This window comes from Streptopelia decaocto (genome assembly GCF_964273445.1).
Source record: "Streptopelia decaocto genome assembly, chromosome: 1".
Classification (NCBI taxonomy): domain Eukaryota; kingdom Metazoa; phylum Chordata; class Aves; order Columbiformes; family Columbidae; genus Streptopelia; species Streptopelia decaocto.
The window spans coordinates 42,564,351-42,584,292 of record NC_138663.1 but is presented as its reverse complement, the minus strand read 5'-3'; the positions used below and the strand labels follow the sequence as shown (position 1 = coordinate 42,584,292).

Here is a 19,942-nt window from a genome sequence, read left to right as displayed (position 1 = left end):
TATGACAACCAGAAGTTCAGTTTTATAAACAGATGCTGTTGTGAGCCTCTATTACTCAGCTGGATGAGCGTGAGTCGTTTTTCCAGGCTGTGGTCTGTGTACTGCACACTGAGTCAGACACAGCCCTACACAGATTTCTTTGAATCGCTGGTTTCCTCCCAGAGACTCTTGACTCCTTGCCAACAAAGCAGGGCGTAACTCATTTTTTTTTTCCCCCCTCTCCCTCTCTTTTAAAGGCAGACTGATTCATAGTAACTCCTGTTAAAACAGAGTGGAAAGACACCACCCTCCCGCACCACTGGAGGAAACTTAAAGCAGCAGCAGGTCACTCCCCTTCACTCCAGCTCCGCGCTCCAGGACATTAGCGCTGCAGCCCAGCACGCTCCTGCTCCCACAGGTGCCGGCACCAGCCCCAGCCCGCACGGTAAGAGCTGCTCTCGAAAATCCTCAGCAACTTTTCTCGCTCGCTGGTAGCTGCTCCCCTCGCCCAGCAGCTCCAGCCTGCTTTTCTCCTCTGTTCTGCCACTTCTCTTCACCTTGGCACACAAGCTGCCTACGGGATGCACCTTAAACTTTCAGCTTTTGCTTTGAAGTCCAGCTGCATTGCGGGGCAAAGCAACACTGCAAGATGCCCTGGTTGCAACTGTAGGGTGACGGCAGCAGCAATGATATTTTTGCCTCCAGGGCATGTGCACCCACAGTGCAGACACAGGGTGCCCAACCTGAGCCAGCCCTGGCATAGAAGCTGCCACATGCTTTTAAATCAGTATTGTTTACAAATGTGGGGAAACGCCTGCTTGAATTTAGGGCTGCTGGTTCAGCATTTCTGGCTCCCGCTCACATTTTTATGTGTCTCTCCCCTCCATCAGTAGTTTGCCAAGCTTTAATTTAAAACAGGAACAATCATTCCAAGTGAAGTCAGAGAGGTCCCAAAGGTGCAATGGTACAATGGGGTACAATGAAGAGGAGGTCTCTTTTTGGTTCTCGGCTTCTGAGACAGAAACCAAGCCCCATTTCTTAAGAAAAGCCAGGCGATGGGTAGAAATGCATGCTACGCCTTCTTGGCAGCGCAGACCCTGGAGTGGGGAGCGCTGAGAGGCGAGGTGAGGGAGCGGGTGGAATTGCTAAAAGCACCACGGGCTGCCTGGTGGGGTGTGGTGGGGGAAGGTGTTGATGGGAAGTGTAGGATGGCAGAGACTGGCAATTTTCCTTATTCACCTGCCTTTTTCCATGCAACCACCCCTTCCCTCCCTCCTCTTCTTCACCAGTTCTCTCACTTCATCTGTCTGCTATGGTTTGTATCCGGCAGTCAAAACTAGTTTTGAGGTCTGAGAAAGGGACTGCAGCAAAGCTAGTTTGTTGGCACTAGCTTTTGGTTGCTGTTGCAGGAACCCAGCCTGCCCCTGCACAGTTTCATGGGTCTGAAGGAGAGCGAAACAGTATTTAGCCCAGTCTGGCTGGGAATGGCTGGGGCTCAGGCTAGTGCTGTGGACAGTTACTTTATGAATGGCTTAGAAGCTGATCTGACCTTAGCCCTACGGCAGAAGGATGGATTTTGTGAATTTCTATGTGCTCCCTGGCCATATTTCTTGCAGCTCAGTTGTGCAGGGGTGCAGGGGTGCCTCCTGCCTGAGAAGCAGATGTGTATGAGTGGTAGAGAAGCTGACTGAGGCAGCGAGCATTTCCAGGGCAGTCAGCAATCAGTCTGGGTAGAAAGCATTTTCAGAAGTTGTCATTTAGCATGATTAGCAAAGAAATTGGTTTGCAAAATTAAAAAATAAATAAATGTTATGGCCACAGAGCAACTTTCACTCAAAAGCTTTGAATTCTTCAAGGTACCTCTGAGAGCAGCTTTGCTCGGGACCTGCCCACTTGACATTTCTGGACAGAGTGGGATTCTTTTCTGAGCAAACACACAAAAGGGAGCTGGGCATGAAGAGTGTGAAATCAGGGAGCCCATTAGCTATTGTTCCTGTGATAACAAGTCTGTAAGTCAGCCTCCACCCAGCCCACCTCATACAGCCGCCAGACCTGGGGATTGTGTACGCTGAGAGAGTGCAGGCTTAAAGGCAGCTTATTTATATTTGCTCGCTTGGGGATCACATTGGAAAAGGATCACTACTGGAGTATTTTACTATCACTGCAGTGCCTGGGAGCACACCCTGAAATGGAGCTTATTCATGCGAGACACAGCACACCCACCTAAGGAGTTCCTCCCAGGAGGCCTCCGTGGAAGCTCCCCCCGCTGTGACTAACCATTCACACACGTGGCACGCAGTCTGAGCCATTCATCCAGGCTGCCCTCATGTGAGAGGGAGCTGGGCATCTCCACCAGGCACGTGCCGTCCCGAGGCAGACATCTGAGAGAGAGGCAGTCGAGCCACTTGGGATCTTGTGGAGAAACACCCAGTTTTGGAGTGGGTGCCTCAGAGCTGCAGGGTTGCTAGTGCTCCGCAGTAGCCTGCTGGGGACAGAGAGCCCTGAGCTTGGAAAACCGGCCCGGCTGGCCTAGCCAGTGGTCTGTGAATTTTGCAGTGTGCGAGCAATGCAAGTGCATGCAGGAATTACTGTTTGGTGGCCTGGGGTGGAGCAGAGGTTGTATTTTGAGACGGTTCTGGGAGATCTGCTGCTGATAACAGCCAGTGTTTGGTTTTGTGTTGCTTTTTTTTTTTTTTGGTAAAAGACCCACCTCGGGGCCTTGTTTGTAATGAGATAGGGCAGATTTGCTGCAAGCACGAATCCTTCTCTCTGTTTATCACCCACCAAGCTGCAATGCTGCCACATGACACAGCCTGAGCCTGCTTGTGTTTCCTCTGAGAAAAAGCAGGAGGGGTGGCAGGGTACACGCTGCATCCTTAGCCCTGCCCACTCCCACAGGGGTTCACAGGCCACATCAACCCCACACAGCGCCTGCGACTTTTCTACTTTCTCACCCCCCAGTTCCTGCTGGCTGCTGGACGGGATGCTCTCTTCACCGAGTGCTACACCCAGTGGTGAAGGGGGAGGCACCTGATGCCAGGCTGGGATTTGCCCTTGGATACTCAAGTGCCTGACAAGGCAAGAAATAGCACCACTACACCCCTTCAATCTCAATGGGCTCCTGTGTATGTACCCTTCAATAAGGAGGTGACAGCACTGTCACCCAACACAGGGCAGGCTTGCAGGGCATGGCACTCCTAAATTTTTTCTTTCCTCCTGCTCTCTTGAAAAGAAAGTAATGAAAAAGAGCTAAAAGGTGAGATTTCTTTACCCTTCCATCAAGGCAGGGAGAAGGGACACAGAGGTGCTCTTTTACACCTCCAAAAGGGAGGGCAAATAAAGGGATTTCCTATCTCCCTGCCTGAAGATGGATGCTTAATACTTAGTGGGTCTTTTCTGCACAGAAAAGGAGGCTCTTCTCCATGGCTCTGCTCTTTTGACAGCCCCTGCCAGGACTGGTAACTAACTGGTGGCCACAGTTCTGTGACACTGGCCTGGAAGAAACATGCTGAAGCACCAGCTGGAATGTGACTATACAGATCCCCTGTCAGAGCCAGTCCACATTGAGTCATCCCACAATAGGACACAGGGTCCAGCAGCAGGTGCCCTTATCAACTGCTCAGAGAGAAATTTAGAGTGACTCCTTTCTTAAACTGCTTTCTGCTTTTTTACCGCATGGAGAGCACCAAAGCAGCATGTCTGGGGGCTGCAATCTGGAGCATGATTTCTTCAAACCCCGCTGGGAGAATTTTGGAAAGTATCTCCTGTGTTAGAATAGCTGGACAATGAACAAAGGAAATTCTAGGCAAATTTGCAACTCCACACACCCTCCTCCTCCTGAACTGTTTGCAGCAGGGAAGAGAGTACATGGAAGCTGCTCTCTGAGTAAGACAAAACAAAGCCGATGCCTTGTCATGGTAGAGAGGGACAAGTCAGGTCAACTCAGCTCCAGAACACATGTTCCCCAAGGGAGTCACTCGTTCACCACGCTCATAATTAAGAACTATCCCTCTTCCCCTATGAAAACCAGTCTGCACGGCAGACATGGGAAGACACCCATTATGAGAGCCCAAGGACAGGTCTGGGACTAGGCCATCCCCTGCCATGCAGTGAAAGGGAATGAACTATGAGCACTGAAATGGCTGACAGCAGGTGAGCGGGGACTCATGCCAGAGTTTTAGCTCTTGCAATGTGAGGCCACCTGGCAATGTTTGGTTTAGAGGAAATCTGTGGTGAGGGCCTTTGCCGTCCTTTTGCCCTCACAGGGCAGAGTCTGCTCAAGGAGGGGAGTTGTAAAAGCAGTTGCCATGACTGGGTCCAGCATCCACATTCTTCTCATTCCTGGGAGACATCTCTGTTACTTAAAGGCCCCAGTAAGCCTCTGGGAAGGTCAATGAGAGAGAGACATGGGAACAAGAGGGGAGTGCTGCAAAACGCTCAGGGGGAGCGGGCCAGTTAGGGCGCTGCTGAAGACCAGCTCCAGGAATGTGGACCACTGCTGAAGTAAAGCTGGGCTCCGAGACTGACACAGCTGCTGGTCATGCCTGCTCAGGCAGCTAAGCCACCCTGCCTGCTAGATGGCCTCCAGCAGCTGCAGCCAGGCCAGCGTGGCGTGTCCTGACAAGGGCAGCTCCTGATGCCTTGTGGAAAACCATTTCCACATGTAACGTGAGCTGGAATGATCCTTAGACAACTCTCTTAGCCCATACTAACCACAGGTGTAAGAAGCCCTCTTAAAGCCAGATGGGGCATTTTACCTTACAACCACCTTTACCCCACCCCACACAGAGCACCAACCAACTCCAGGCTGTGCAGCGTCCTCTTGCTTCTGCTTTATACTTATGTTCCTGCTCCCCCCAGTCCATCACTTGAGCACTGTGAGTTGAAAGAAAGAGCTGTCTCACAATTTTGCAATTTAATTCTGCACAGTCTTTTCTAAGCTGGCCTGCAGGAACAAGGACATCCTGGAGGCAGACTGACCCAAAAAGCTGCGATTCTTTAGATGCCTAAGTTGCATTGACCTCATAGGCTATAATGTCATGTTCAGAGGTTTTGCAGTCTTGAGAGAGACGGATGCTACAGTGTATGTAAATCAGAGAATTGTAGTTTTAATTTAAAAATGCAGATAAAAGCACAGCTGATATGGGCTCCATGGACATACCACCTCTATCTAAAGGTTGTTGCAAAGAGGAAAAGTAGAAAGTCCCACAAAAAAAAAACAATCTGTGCACTTTTGCTCACAAGACCCTGTAACTTTAACTTTCCCATCAGAGCTGTCAGATAGTTTCTCCCACATGGGCACTGTCAGTGTCATAGTCGCACAGACAGACACATGCACACACATAAGAAAACCATGCATAAGCATGCAGGCAGACAGACACACACACGGTTCAGCGCTGCTCACGGGGAAACCACAGATGCACACTCCCATTTAGGGAGGGAGCCGTGCAGAGCTGCAGATGCACAGTCCTACACATACCACATCACCGCCCAGACTGTCAGCCCTCCCTCCCACAAACGTTTCTCATATATCTCGGCATCTTGTCTGAACCCCTGCAAGTCCCAGCGACTCCTGTGTCTAATTCACCCACTCAGGGACCATTCAAGGCATAACGGGTGAGGGTGCTCCCCATCACACCTCCAAACATGCAGAGGATCTCTTCTGTGCTTCCATTAGCTCTGAGGTACCCTTGCCCACCCCATTAGTCCCAGCCCTTCCTTGGTGTGTCTAGTGTGAGGAGTGACAGTGTTTTCCTCCAGAAGCGGCTGCTGGCTGCCTGCCAGGCCCCAGGCAGCTATCTCTTCCCCTTCCTACTACAAGTGAGCTTTGGAGTTTCAGTTGATGTTGTCACATGGCTGGGTGCTCGAGGGTGGTTTCTTCTGGAGAAAATGCCAATTTCTCACTGTCTGTCCTAAGAGCTCTGATAATTCCTCCACTCCTATATGAATCACAAGCATGAGAACTGGAAAACCCTTGCATGTCATCATTTGTGACTTCCCCTTGCATCTCTCAGCGAGTGGAGGTTCATTACTAAGGGTAGATTGTAAAGGACTGCACCTGGTCCCACAATAAATTATTTACATGATGGGGCTTTCCAGCTCCCCTGTGAAGGCAATTTTCCTGATCCCTTGGAGACCATACTGCCAGGAAACATTTCCCAAGAACTGGATGAAATCTTTCACTTACTTAAAGCTTATTGTCAGTTGTAGCTCCTCAGGCTGCTCTATGATTTCATAGAATCATAGAATAGTTTGGGCTGGGAGGGACGCTCAAAGCTCATATAGTCCTGCAATGAGCAGGGACGTCTTCAACTAGATCAAGTTACTCAGAGCCTGGAATGGTGGCCTGGAATGTCTCCAGGGATGGGGCATCTACCACCTCTCTGGGCAACCTGTGCCAGTATTTTAGCACCTTCATTGTAAAAACTTTAATTTGCTACTTTTTCAGCCTTGCTGTACCCTTTGTGGTCACCACAGCCACCACCTACGCATGCAAAAAATCTTCTCACTGCCATAAACCAGAGGCTCCAAAGGTCTCCGTGTGCCCACGCACACCTCCTGCCCAACCCTTTCCCCACACGTGAAATCTCTTTCCAGAGGCACCAGCCTACTCATCCACATGTCTATAAAAAGCATCTGACTTGCAAACTGAGTCAAGCCAGTCTACCAAGACAAGGTTGCCAACAGCAGTGCTGGCGTACAATGGTTTATAAAAGTCTGGAGTCAGCAAGGACTCTGGAGTCAGCAATGACTCTGGATTCAGCTGAATCTCAAGCAAGAAACAGAGCAAAGGGTGAAAGCAAAAAGATCCTCCCCTGTCGTTGCTTAAAGTTGTCATTAGTTTTCTAGTAACAATGTAGTAGGTCCAAAGTCACCATGCCACCAGAATACCACAGAGATCTTCACATCTTTGGATCCTGCCAAATGACCCTGGGCATGATGAGCACTTCTGCCCATATCACACACAATGACAAGACATGCAGTTGTAGCAGGGCTAAGATGCAGTCGGGGCCTCAGCTCAGTCAAAAGGCAGATCTACACATTTTTCAGAAGGTTTTGTCCCACTCTGGGGTTTATCTTACTGGCAGTACCATGGCAGCATTATGGCAGCATTGCTATTTGTAGGTTGACTACGTACTGAGGAATGTACCAGTGATGGAGGTAGCAGCTTGTAACTGTTTCAAACAATATAAAACACATTTTATGTTCTGTCCCATCCTCTCCAATTTTCTCCTTTCTCTTCAAGTGGCCTTGGCCCTGATTTGAATCACCAGTATTCCTGGTCTGGCTCTGTGCCACCTCAAACAATGGCCAGGTTCATGTGCTTTCTCTGTATATTGGAACTTCTACTACCACCATCAGAGACAGCATACTGGCTGGGACAGACCACTGGTCTGACTTACTACTGCATTCCTTATATTCTGTGGTGGCAGTTGTGGAAGGCAGAATTTCTTTCATTTCAGTTGCTTTCAATCTGTGGAAATTTTTGTTGACATTCTGGCCAAAAGCATTTGCTTTTTTTCCCATCTTTCCCGTGTGGAAAAAAATGAATATATCAAGCCCAAGGGACCTGAGCTGAAAACCTGAGTTTAGAGGAGTCAAGCGGTCACCATGGTGCTCACAAACAATGTGATGTAGGTGTCTTCTGCTCCCCAGACACTGCTATAGGCTATTGACTGAGTTCTCCGTTCAGCCAGTGTCTCTCACAGTACACCGCACCCACTCATCCTGGGAGAGGCAGTCCCAAGCAGGAACTCTCCACAGAGGAGACTGTGAATGGAAGTCAGATGAGCTACATCCTTTAGTAGTACTCCAGATCTGAAATATTTCAGATTTAGTTAAGAGTGCTCTGATTTTTCACCCCAAACAACCCGATCATTCCTGCAGAAACATGCTGTACACCTCCCCTCTGCTCCTTTCACTGCAGTGCACTTTCTGCTAGAAGCAAAGGACCACTACCTAATCTGTCTTACCTTCTTGAGGAATGCACTCCCTGTATTTGAGGAACCATACTGTTGGCCTTTGCCGTATCTCCAAGTGGCACTTTGCATTCCATCCTGATGCTTTGCTAAGCAGCAAACCAAGGGCAAGGACTCACTTCTCCAGATTGCCCTCCAGATAGAAGGATCCAAAACACTTAAGTAGACAGAGGTGCGATATGGGTGGCTACACTTTGTCTGCATGAGAAGACTGTGTCTTAGGTTTTAATGGGTAGTGCTTGCCTGCTTGAACTTGAACTAGGGTGCAGCAGAGCTGTGTGTTGTTCCCCAGTATGGGTACTCCTGCATGGCCAGAGAAATAGTCTCTACACAGATAAGAGTCTTTCACACTTATCTGTAGGCCTTTTTTTGTGCTTAAGGCTGCTATGGTAATAGTTGTTCATGGTTACTGTTGGTGTGGCTTGTTATTTGTCTTCATTCATCATCCCAGGAAAATTCATTCTGCTGTCATAAGTGAAAGATCTTCTTTTGACTCACACAGGCTGTTCAGCAGGTGCATGACCTTCTTCCCCACCAGCTTGTCCTACTTCAATAGTAATTTACTTTTATGTCTCAACCCTGTTTTTATTGGCTTAACTGGGGTCTCTCTTTGGGAAGACATACCAGGAGGCTCCAGGCAGGGTTGACAACATGGTTCCTTGACTGGTTCTTCAGAAGAAGTCGTAAAACTGACAGTGTGTCCTGAACAGCGGCAGGGTTAAATAATTGTGGTTTTGAGAGATCTGGGGTGAGTCAGTGGAAAAAACTGGCAGCTCTAGGAAGGCTAAGACTGAGTCACAGCCCAAGAAGAACCTAAGGAGCTCCAAATCCAGCTGCAGTTTAGATAGGAGAATGGAATAAAAGGCATTTGCATGCAATGGTGTCCTATTGCTCCAGCAATGTGACCCCACCCTGTAGCAGAGAAAGATGTCTCACATTTAGCAAATGGAAAGAGTGTCCTGTCAGTCAGCAACGGTCTGCCAGTTCCTCTGTCTACTGTGAGGAAAAGTCTGTGCTGTACCGTCAGAGATGACACTATTTTAATGCCATTAGTTCACCCACTGCTCCTTTGGGTTTGTTCTCTAGTGTTTTATTTAAAAGGCAGGGAGACATGAAGGAAGGGGAAAGTGAATGGAGAGGGAGGCTTGTGCTTTAGCTTAAAAAGAATCAAAACTAAGCTGTGAGCCCATATCCCTGGAGGAGTTTGCATTTGATAACATGTGTATCCAGGGAGAGGTGCTGACGTTCTCAGGAAGTTTGTGCACTGAAAGCACCTGAACTAACAGTGCTCTCAAGCAGTGCGAGAACAGGGCAGAAAATGCAAAGGGAATAAAGGATTTGGTTTTATTCTTAGCCTATTGGTCAAAGTTCTGGGTGGTGTTTTGTGTTTTATTTTTTACATTGAAAAGTAACATTTATCTCTCATTTTTATTTCTGAATGCAAACAGAAAGTGCATTTAAAAGGACTGTTCTTGCGCCCTAGGTGTCATGAAAGGAGGTTTTTATTCTTTCAGGTACAGGGCTTGTTTGAAGGTCCTCAAAATTAAATGGTGAAAAACTTACTGTATTCATTTTTAAAGAGACCATGGAAAAATACATCCATCTAAGAAAGAAGAAAGTTTAGCCACTGTTCAGTAAAGGCAAATTTCATAGCAGGCAAATTTGCCATAGTTTGGTGTGTGCATACCAATACACTGTGGTGGCAAGAGAACTTGTTACAGTTTGTGTAAGAACTAAGGTAATCAGGAAAAAGGATGACAAGTACTCAAAGAGATGGGAAGATTTCACTCAAAGGCTGTATTCAAGGCAACTCCTGCAGATACTTTACTTAGTTATGGCAACAGCAATAGTTTCTGAGCTCAAGGTACAGTGGTGATATCCATACCATTTGCCATCCAGCATTTTGAAACCCTCGTTCCTTTTGCAGCCAGTGGAAAGAAGGGGTTTAATGCTCACGTCTGGTGTGTTCATGGGTAGCCCGCATGTATTGTGAATGTGTATTTTAGCAATGCTGAACTCAGAAATGACTGTCACTGCAGTCAGAGGGGAACTTCCAAGAAGGCTATAATTTCTACAAGTTCGTCACTAAGGGAGGTGCTGTGACAAGAGAGGGCACAGTGACCAGGCCGTCCAGGCAAATCAAGCCCTAGAGCATGAGGAGTTTGCTAGGATATCCCAAAGCAGACAAGCAAGCCCAGCCCATGTTCAGCAAGTCAGGGCTAAACAACTCCAGAGAGTTCCCCCAGATGAAGGAAACCCCACAGCTGACAAATTCTTGCTGAGGGTGTAGGACCAGTCACCAAACCTAATCTGTCCTTCTAAGGAGTTGCCTCGTTTGGGTGGGAGGAGTGACCTAACAGACCTGGTTCCTTGAGATCTTGAACTCAAAGAATTCCTCCTCATCACCAGCTAATCAGCTAATGCTGAACTGGATAAAGAGCCACTGATGGAGAAGGCTGCCTGCCCACTGTGGTTTGGGAAAAGCTATCCAAAGCAGTGCAAGGAACAGCTGCAGCACTTTACAGGAATACACTCCCACACGTGGCCACAATGAGATGAAAAGACAGAAGTGGAACAGGTGGAGTCACTGAGTAAAAAAAAAAAACAGCCACCACTTTTATGGGACTTTACAAAGCCTTTTGTTACATTCTGAGTGAAAGACATCATAAAGTCTAATTGTATTGTTCCATGACAATGTTACCACACCCTGTACAAATGGTGACAGCATATTAAACCTTACCTGAGTCACCTGGACCAAAATAAATTGACAGCCAACATTAATCAAATTCTCGATACTGCTCCTCAGCACCATTTCAGTACCAGCACTACCAAGAGAGCAACACAGGCCTGTGAAACTTCTAGGAAGCAGTTTGCCACTGATCCCAGGGTGGACCAAATGAACTCTTCTGCCTCATTTCTGTAGCCGTACTGACCTGTTACTAATAAATTCCTGAAAGGAGGGGAAATATGCCCGCTGGCTTTGTGTGAATTGCCTGCACTCTGTCTCACAGCTTAGATTTGTTTCTTGTACTTCATGTTTTCAGGAGAGAAGTCAGCAGCCTTGATGAACAGTGGCATGAGAGCTATCTAAAGCACATTCTCCTCCCAAAAGCCTTGCCTTTCCAATCAAGTGTTCATCAATGACAAGGAATCTTACAAAATGTAAAAGCTTGCAGAGTACAGAGCCAAAAAAAAAAAAAAACCCACAACAAAAACCCCCAAATAATTTGCATTATAAGAGAATGTTATTGCAGTAATAAACTGATCTACATGCTTTTGAGTTTTAAAAGGGAAACAGGAAGTTTTCATTGCAAACACAAGCATCTTCCTCTGCCTCAGAACACCCCACTGATGTTTCTGTTGTGGTTCTCCTCTTCACATAATGGAGCAGGCCATTGAGTAGAGGTGGTCTCCTAGTCTGCTTTCCACCACTGTTCAACACTCAGGAACACACAGTCCACTCCACACCACTTGCCTATGTCCATGAGAGGAAAAGGGAGAACGGGAAGAGAAAGTTTTTCCTGACCTCTGTGAGTCCTGTGGGCAAAAACTCCTCTTCCTGGAGTGTAGGCCTGGAGTATGTCATTTGTCCTTTACATAACCATGCACCCATTTAAGCAACCTGTGTGTATAGTCAGGCTATTTTTAAAAGGCCCCCAAGCTAACTACTCCTGCTCTATATCTCCTCCCAAACAGGTTCCTTTACTCCAGGCTTTCTTTAACCTCTTGAGCAACTCCCTTGCAGATTTTGACAAAGGTTTTAGCAATGTTTTTTTGTGACTACATGGTTCCAGAATGGATTTAAGATCAACCTGTTTTCTCGCATGTAAATAAAGATTGTAGTAATGCTATTCTTTGATTTAGCCCTTCTCTTCACCTCCTCCCTCCATTCTTGTTCCCCTCCAGAGCTCTCTGTATTGGTGACACCACCTAGAAGGGACCCAAGATGTTGGTGCTACTGGCTGGTATCTTCGTGATTCACATTGCCACTGTCATCATGCTCTTCGTCTCCACCATTTCCAATGTAAGTAGAGGCCACCCTGGAGACATAGCTATTGCCTTCCGCAGCAGTAGCCAGCCCTTCATATAGCTGGAAGAGGGACAGGCGGGTGGCTGCTCAGATTTGTAGGTGAGGGACACCTGCTTATGGCAACGAAGCTGGTGAATGGTCTAGACAACAAGTTTTATGAGGAGCTGCTGAGGGAACTGGGGCTGTTTAGCCTGGAGAAAAGGAGGCTGAGAGGAGACCTTATTGCTGTCTACAGCTACCTGAAAGGAGATTGTAGCATGGAGGATATTGGTCTCTTCTCCCAAGTAGCAAGTGATAAAATGAGAGGAAATGGCCTCACTTAAAATTTCTTCATTGAGAGGGTTGTCAAGCACTGGAACAGGCTGCCCAGGGAAGTGGATGAGTCAGCAACCCTGGAGGCGTTTAAAAGATGTGTAGATGAGGTTCTTAGGGACAAGGTTTAATGCTAGTGTTAGTTTAAGGGTTGGAGGGTCTCTTCCAACCAAAATGATTCTACGATTCTATGATTCTGTGAAGCTGGGATGGGTGTGCTCAGGCAGCACAAAGTCAGCTGGGGTGGTACAGGAGGCAGCCTCCACTTGCCGCCCCTGGCTCCCATATCCCAGAGCCAGCAGCATCTCAACACTTCATCCAAGAGAGGACAAGGAGGAGTAGGGGAGATCAGCAGATGACAGCTCTGCAGGGGTATTTATCATCCCATCTGGTGGCCAGGCTGTTGCACAACTGGACGCTCACCCATGCCTGTTTTGACGGCAACACTCCGCTGCCGGGGCTGGTGGGGGGCTGCCACAAGCACCGCTCCCAGCGCTGCCCAAATGGAAAGCCCAAGCCAGGAGGGTAGGGGCTGTGGGGGCAGCCGCCCCTCCCCCGGTGCCAGGGAAACCCGGAGTGAGGCTGCCCCCTGGCGGTTCGGTGGGGGCGGCGCGGCCGGGGCGCTCCCCGCTGGGGCGGATTTTGGGAACTTCATCTCACCCTCCTGCCGCCTTGCAGAGGGAGAGGGAGGGGATGCTCTGAGCGGTGTCCCTCCTCCTCGACCATGGGAACAGGTTTCCCCGGTGTTTTGCCTGGACTGAACGCCTCCCAGCTTTAGAAGCCCAAGTCATCTCCCATCCGCTCCAGCTGTTCAGCTGCTGCCCATACATGCTGATGTGTTCAGCTGTCTCCTGGCACTTGGGTGACTGTTGCTCCTGCTATGGTTTAGTCTGTCAACAGGCCAGAAGAGCATCCCCCCCACTGGTGACATGACTGTTTCATCCTGTTTTAGGTTTGGATGGTGAGTTCTAATGGCACATCATGGGGACTCTGGCTACAGTGCAACCAGAACTGCTCACAGCTGGAAGTCCAGCCGGGTGATGAGGGTAAGTTACATCTGCATTTTCATGGTGCTGATGAATTGCAGGACATTTATGCACGATACCAAGGTTGAGTCCTGACCTTTCTCAAATCAATTGTGTGTGTCTGTGTGTTCACAGGTTCCCTCCAAGCTGCACAAGCTTTTATGATCCTCTCAATAATCTTCTCCGTCATCGCACTTGTTATGTTCATTGTCCAGCTGTTCACCCTGGAGAAAGGCAAACGTTTCTACATCACTGGCGCCATCATGCTGGTTTGCTGTAAGTATACACACCTTGCCATAGTTCTGTGTGTGCCCCACTGCCTCTGCAAGCACAAGCAACCACACGTGTCTGCCACACACAGCCATCAGGGAAGGTTGTTAGACAGCTAAAAGTTTCTTGTGGCTCTATTTTTTTTATAAAACAAAACACTGAGGAAATGGAAGGTCAGTTTGTTGGGGTTTTTTGTTTTGGTTTATTTGTTTGGTTTAGACTTGTTTTTGGGTTTTACTGCACGTAATTAAAATATTTCCAGTTTTCCATTCGAAAACTTTAGTGGGTTTTGCAAAATACCTTTGAAAGACAACAAAAAAGATTCGGGTATTTTGGAGAGCACAGGAACAAACGGAGTGCTGCTGCTCATGGGATTCAACATGTAGCACTGAACTGTCTGCAGATCTTATTACTGATTTCCTCCTAACAGAGGTTTATCCCCCATGGCATGCACTAAACAAGCCCCAATTGTCTTATGACATCATGTCTGCAAGAGAAATCCTCCATAAATAAGCCTAATGGGCAGCAGCCACTCTCTCATATGGTACAAAATATGCATTATGATCTCAGGAGACCATGACAGTTCAGAAATCTTGAAGCAATGCTGGTTTCTATGCATTTTCCAACTCTCTTTTTCCCCCTTCCTTCCCACAGGGTTGTGCATTCTGATTGGAGTCTCCATTTACACAGCTCAGTTCACAAGCGAGACGCCTCAGTTACCAAGTCCTCACCATGGCTACTGCTTCATATTGGCCTGGATCTGCTTTTGCTTCAGTTTTGTCATTGGCATACTCTACCTTGTTCTTAGGAAAAAATAAGGCTGATTCGAGTCTAGGGGAGAGGTTTGGCTACTGGGAATGGGAAAGAATTGCTCTGCTGAGAGAACTGTTGGGCTAATAGAAAAAGATGGAAACAGCCACCATCATCACCACTGCCACCACCACAAAAAAATCACTAACAAAGCTATAATCCTCAGAAACTCCTTCACCAAAGACAGGGAGAAACAGCTCCATCTGATCTAGCACTCCTAGGGCTGTTGCACTAGAAATCTGCAGGTGACCCAGACAGCTGTTCTCCTTTTTGCAAAGTTATGTCATACCTGCACAAACCTTGAAGCTCAGCAGTGATGATTGAAGGGCACCACAAAAAGAAAACAAGGGCTACATCTTTTTCCCTTCCTAGAGCCCTTCTTACTTACCTTTTGGTGTGCCTTGCGGGTTGGGCAATGAGGCTTATGATCCTTTTTTTCTCCATTGAAATAAACGGGATGGGCCTTTTGTTACATTTATATACGTATATATATGCATATATGTGAAAGTTAAAGATATTAAATTGAGAAGCAACACAACAGAAATCAGATTAAATTAATATTAAAAATATCTACAGAAACAAGGTAGCAATTTTTTTTGCTGCTCTGCTTACTATTTGACATTCCCATGGTTGAATCAGATTCAGGTAGGAAACGCAAATATAGAGCTGTGGATGATGGAGAGAGAGAGAGAGGAGGCTTTGGGGGTAAAAATACACAAGGGTTCCTAGTTACAGAGGATGCAGTTGCTCAATGATGCACACGCGGGGAGGGAATCATTTGGGTGTGTGTTCTGTTGAGCTCCAGAACATGGTAGCAGCACTGTAACATCACAGATCTTTACTGAGACAAGTCCTTACCTGTAGGCAGGGTTTTTTTTCTTCCCACATTGTCACCCAGGACATGGTATTAATTGAGACACTCACCTTGTGACACAGCTCATCTCGAAGGCTGATAATACTGGTTAGCAAAGGAAACGTGTTCCCTAATGAGAGATTAGGAGAAATGAGACAGGGCTTGTGAGTTCTGATCATTGCTGTACAACCTTTGGCCAGTCACTTAACCTGGTGCTTATGCATCTGCCAAATTTTTCCATAAAACTATACCTACCTCCCAGGGTTGCTGAGAGATTTTGAGTCCACTCTGTAATACAGGTCCCCATGTGAAAGGCTGGCACAGGAAAGTAAAGGCATTGGTACTGCTGCAACCCACAAATTTCTGTCAGTTCAAAGAATCTCAGACACAAGTGGCATTTATAATGAACAACAGGTCAAAACTTCCTGTGACTCCATCTACAACTAAAAAGCCAAAGAGTACAAAAAAACCATGCAGGTGCAGATTGTGCATGGATGCTATTTACCTTTCTCTCTCTCTCTTTTTCTCTCTGTTACATTTTCTTCTTATGTAGACTTTATCAGTTCGGTGGATATTCTAGTACTGTATGTTGCTGTCTCGTTAACAAAGGTTATTTCATATAGTCATTGTAAATATTTTGAAATGCATATTTTTAACTTTAAGGGTATAAAAATAAAATCTGGTTCCCTTTATTATAAAGAGCTTTTCTTTGGTGGTCTTTTCATTAGTGTTTCAGATATTTGTTAACAGAAGAATTTGCTGTTCCCACTGAATCAAAGCTCACTCCTTCAAGATGATGCAGAACTACCATGTTGTCTTGCTTGTCAGTATATGAGATTTCCCATTTCGGAGGGGAGGAGGAAGCAGAAAAACTTTTGGAGTTCCTGTTTCAGGTTCTCTGCAAGCTCAGGCAGATACTGTTAGCAATGGTAACACTCAGTCCTAGAGCTTTGCTTTGCACCCAGGAGACCTGGAAATGTACTTTCACAGTCTAGCAGAATCTCATCTCTGTGGAAGCTGCTGCCTAAGATTCTGCAGGATTTATTATGTCTTAGACCAACACTCAGCACAAGTGAGAAAATTCACCAAGGTGTTTGCCTGGTCCACTTGAATTTGTCTAGCTGTTGCCTCCTTAGATTTGTCTGGCCAAACACCAAAGCAGCTCTAGAGTTTGAGCAAAGTGTCCAAAACCCGGGACACAGGTAGATCTCAGCAAACTTGGGGCACAATCCTGTGACCTGTGAGGTGAGGTACAGCCTAGAGGGAATCAGCTGGGTAGGAAATCTTTATCAGTAAATCCATCTTAGGAAGAGCTAAGACACATACTAATGAAGAGCAGAGCTGGGACATGAATCTTTAGGAGCTGACATTTCACCAGAGGACTTCATACACAGCAGGGTGTGGGAAGGCTCAGCGTGTATGATGCGTAGTCACTTGCCTTGGTCTCATGGGGTCCCAGGAGTCCTGCTGTCTTCATCTTCCTGGTGCTCCTAGAAGTGCAGGGTAATCAAAGACCTGCCAGGGACAAGACTTCTCTGGCTGCAAGCTAATACTGACAGCTGAGATGTGAGCTAGTGGCTGAGGTGGGAATACTGGGGGATGCTAGCCGGGGAGCTTTGCAGGAGCATGCCCACTGCTTGACTGGTATCTGTGCCTTGTTTGTAGCATGGCAGAGATCACATGTGACAATATGATGCCTCACAGGCTAACAAAACAATCTTGACTTTATTGGGATGCCCTGGACAAGTCACATGCAATGCTCTTGATTTTTTAATAAGTCTCTGCCAACCTGTTCCTCACCAGAAACCATAGTCATTGGAAGCTCGGCAAGGATATGAAGGGCACTGGACACTGGGCAGCTTGGTTTGCCTGAAAAACCACTTGGACTTTTAAAGGATTGGTGCCCTAACATACCATTAGGAAAAATCACTGCATCCTCTGACATCTGGTAACCTTAGTCAATGCAGTCCCTGAAGTATATCCCATCCCAAATGAGACAGTCTGCTCTACACTTGGTAGCTCCCACCACCACCTTCTGAGTCCTGTTACGTTAGGGACTGGCAGGCAGGGAATTACATTGGGCACTGGCAGGAAAGAACACACCAAACAGAAAAGCACATACCAACAAAAACAAATCAGTTACAAAAGAAAAGGAAGCAGAAAAGGATTGGAGCAAATGGGACTATTGGTTGTGTCATATGACAGGTGTTTGCTCAAAGATCGACTTACACACAGTGTGAAGGGACACTGACCCAGTGCCACACAGACTGTGAGCCACAAAGTCATGGATCTCCAGCAAGAGTCATTTCGGGGATTTCAGGGGTCAGGTCTTACAAGGGCCAAGACCAAAATTGACCCCATATACTTCAGGGACAAATCACAGCAGAGTCCTTGTACTGGATGAGAAACCTTTGGAAGAGAAGCAGCAGAGAAACAAAACAATTCCCATGCCTGAGACTCCACTGGAGATCAAAGGAAGGATTCCACCTCTCTGGTCCTTTTTCTGCAGGTCACAGCGTGAGGAGGAAGGGATTTTCCACAGGCAAGCAACTGACTTATTCACAGCATTTGACCACAGTAAATCAGCCAGACCAGACGAATGGTCCACATGCTCATGCTGACTAAAATAATTTCAGGAGCTAGCGGAGGCCATACATAGAGGACAGGCCTGTCAGACCCGACTTTTCTGAGACCTCCTAAGGAATGAGGATAACCAGAAGTTCTCCAAACAGGAGGTGCTTAGTGTAAGGAGGCATTGCCAGCATAGACCATTTTGTTAGCGCTACTTAAAAGTAACAGGTAAAAGCTATTTCCGTACTCACCACCAGGTAAGGAGAGCAGAGAGCTGCAGAAAGAGCTGAAAATGAGGGACAGCCAAGGGGGAAAGAGCAAGAGACACTCTTGCTCTGACCAGAGAGTCAGGCTATGCAGTCTGGGAAGAAGCAGTCCAGTATCTGCTCGCATTACCGGGTTTGAAATTATCTGTACGTGTTAAGGGGAGTGTTGCAAAAGCCTCTGCAGACAGCTCAGGGCAGAGTCCTGCTCTGTGAGTGGCAGAAGCCAAAACTGGCCAAGCAAAGTAACTGACTCCTGGTCTATTCAAGGGGTGATGACAGCACTGCAAACACAAAAGCAGCAGCACCATTACAGAATGCAGCTTCCTGTCAGCACACCAAGGGTGGGAGAATGTCTTGATCCATTTGCAGCAAAGACAGAGAAAAAACAAACCACCAGCAGCAAAAAACAAGCGTGTAAGGAATGGGGAGATGATGCGAGGCATTAAAGATGATACTATGAGTGGTGTAAAAGATTCTAGATTACGCCTGGCACCGGAGTATACCTCCAGCGCAGGCATGCGGGTGCAGTTAGCCCAAAAATCATTTAACAGAGGAAAGTAAGACAAAATCAGCATGAAATATTATCCCACCCAAAACACATCCAGCCCAGGGGGCAGCCCAGAAATCTATGCTGCAGTTGTACTAGTTGTATTGAGAAGGCTTCCTAATCTTGTGATTATTCATATTTGCAGCTCTGCCTGCTCAGATAATAAGAGCAGTCAGGGTACCAGTTGATTGCTGGAGGAACCAGGGAGGAATTTTAATCCCAGGCCCTCTGTTCCTGCATTGCACAGTTGACGAGGTACACCACTGCAGGCAGCTCAGCTCTCCTGACATTGTCAGACCTGTGGTATTGGATTAGATACACCAGTGATCTGATGCATGATGACAAATATCATGTTGCACAATTCACACAAAGTATTTGAATCTCTGGTATAAATATACACCTTGTGATCCGTTACACTGCTTAGGAAATTCGATTGCCTTTCTGCTCAGCCTAGCAAGGAAGGCTGTAGCTGGCAGTCCTCCTCCCTTTCCACTCCCTCTGAGGCTTCTCATGTGGACCAGGCTAGCCATGGACCAGAGAGGTCAACCCACAGTGTGAGGAGCCTTCAGCCAGCATCTTCCCAGAGGCAAGCACAGGGGCCATGCTTCTCAGTAGAGATTTATGAGAACCCAAGATTCTTCATCTGGTCTCTTAGGCTAATCCCAGTGTCAGAATTTGGGTAACAGGGCTGGATCTATCCGCAGTGAGGTCTAGGGGACTAGGCAATGCTGCGGAGCTCTACCCTGTGAATAGGCTCACGCTAATAAAGATGACCTGGAAAGTGTAGCACAGTCAGAGGTGCTAAAAGAAAGGGTGTTGGGTGTGCCCCTGTCTTTTTCCACCTTCCAGATAAATTCAGGGTAGACAGAAGCCTGGATTCGGAGGTTCGCAGGTGGTTGTGACTTTTTTCTTTTTTTCTGAGTTTTGTGGTGTATCATAGATTATTTCTTCCCAGAATAGCCCATTTCATTCACATGCTCACTTTAGAGGTTTTTGGGCCTTGTTTTGATGATAAGAGGGATCTGAGAGGGCTCAGCTGTTTCAGTGAGTAAAAGCACTTCCTGGGGGTTTGGGAGGGTGGGAGGATGTGTGGTTCTGAGAGACAGGGTAATGTCAACTGAATCAATCATTATCTGCTTATCAGTATCCAGAAGCCATACATAAGAGCCATAAATAAACACACCAGGGCAGCATAGCCAAGCAAGGAAAAGGTGATGCTGTAGGCATGGCCTGTGAGAGGATGGTCAGGATACAGAGATGAGGAGCAAGGAGCTGGCAAAGAGGCTTCTACATGCTCCTC

General features: G+C 47.2%; 1 protein-coding gene across 1 annotated transcript; it reads left to right on the top strand.

The window, feature by feature from the left end:
* Nucleotides 1–257: 257 nt before the first annotated feature.
* Nucleotides 258–15,957, top strand: EMP1 (epithelial membrane protein 1). The gene is made up of 5 exons (XM_082060460.1): nt 258–424; nt 11,865–11,982; nt 13,253–13,346; nt 13,461–13,601; nt 14,250–15,957. Exons 2-5 carry the CDS (start codon nt 11,905–11,907, stop codon nt 14,411–14,413), a joined length of 477 nt encoding a protein of 158 aa, XP_081916586.1. The 5' UTR covers nt 258–424; nt 11,865–11,904; the 3' UTR covers nt 14,414–15,957.
* Nucleotides 15,958–19,942: the final 3,985 nt, after the last annotated feature.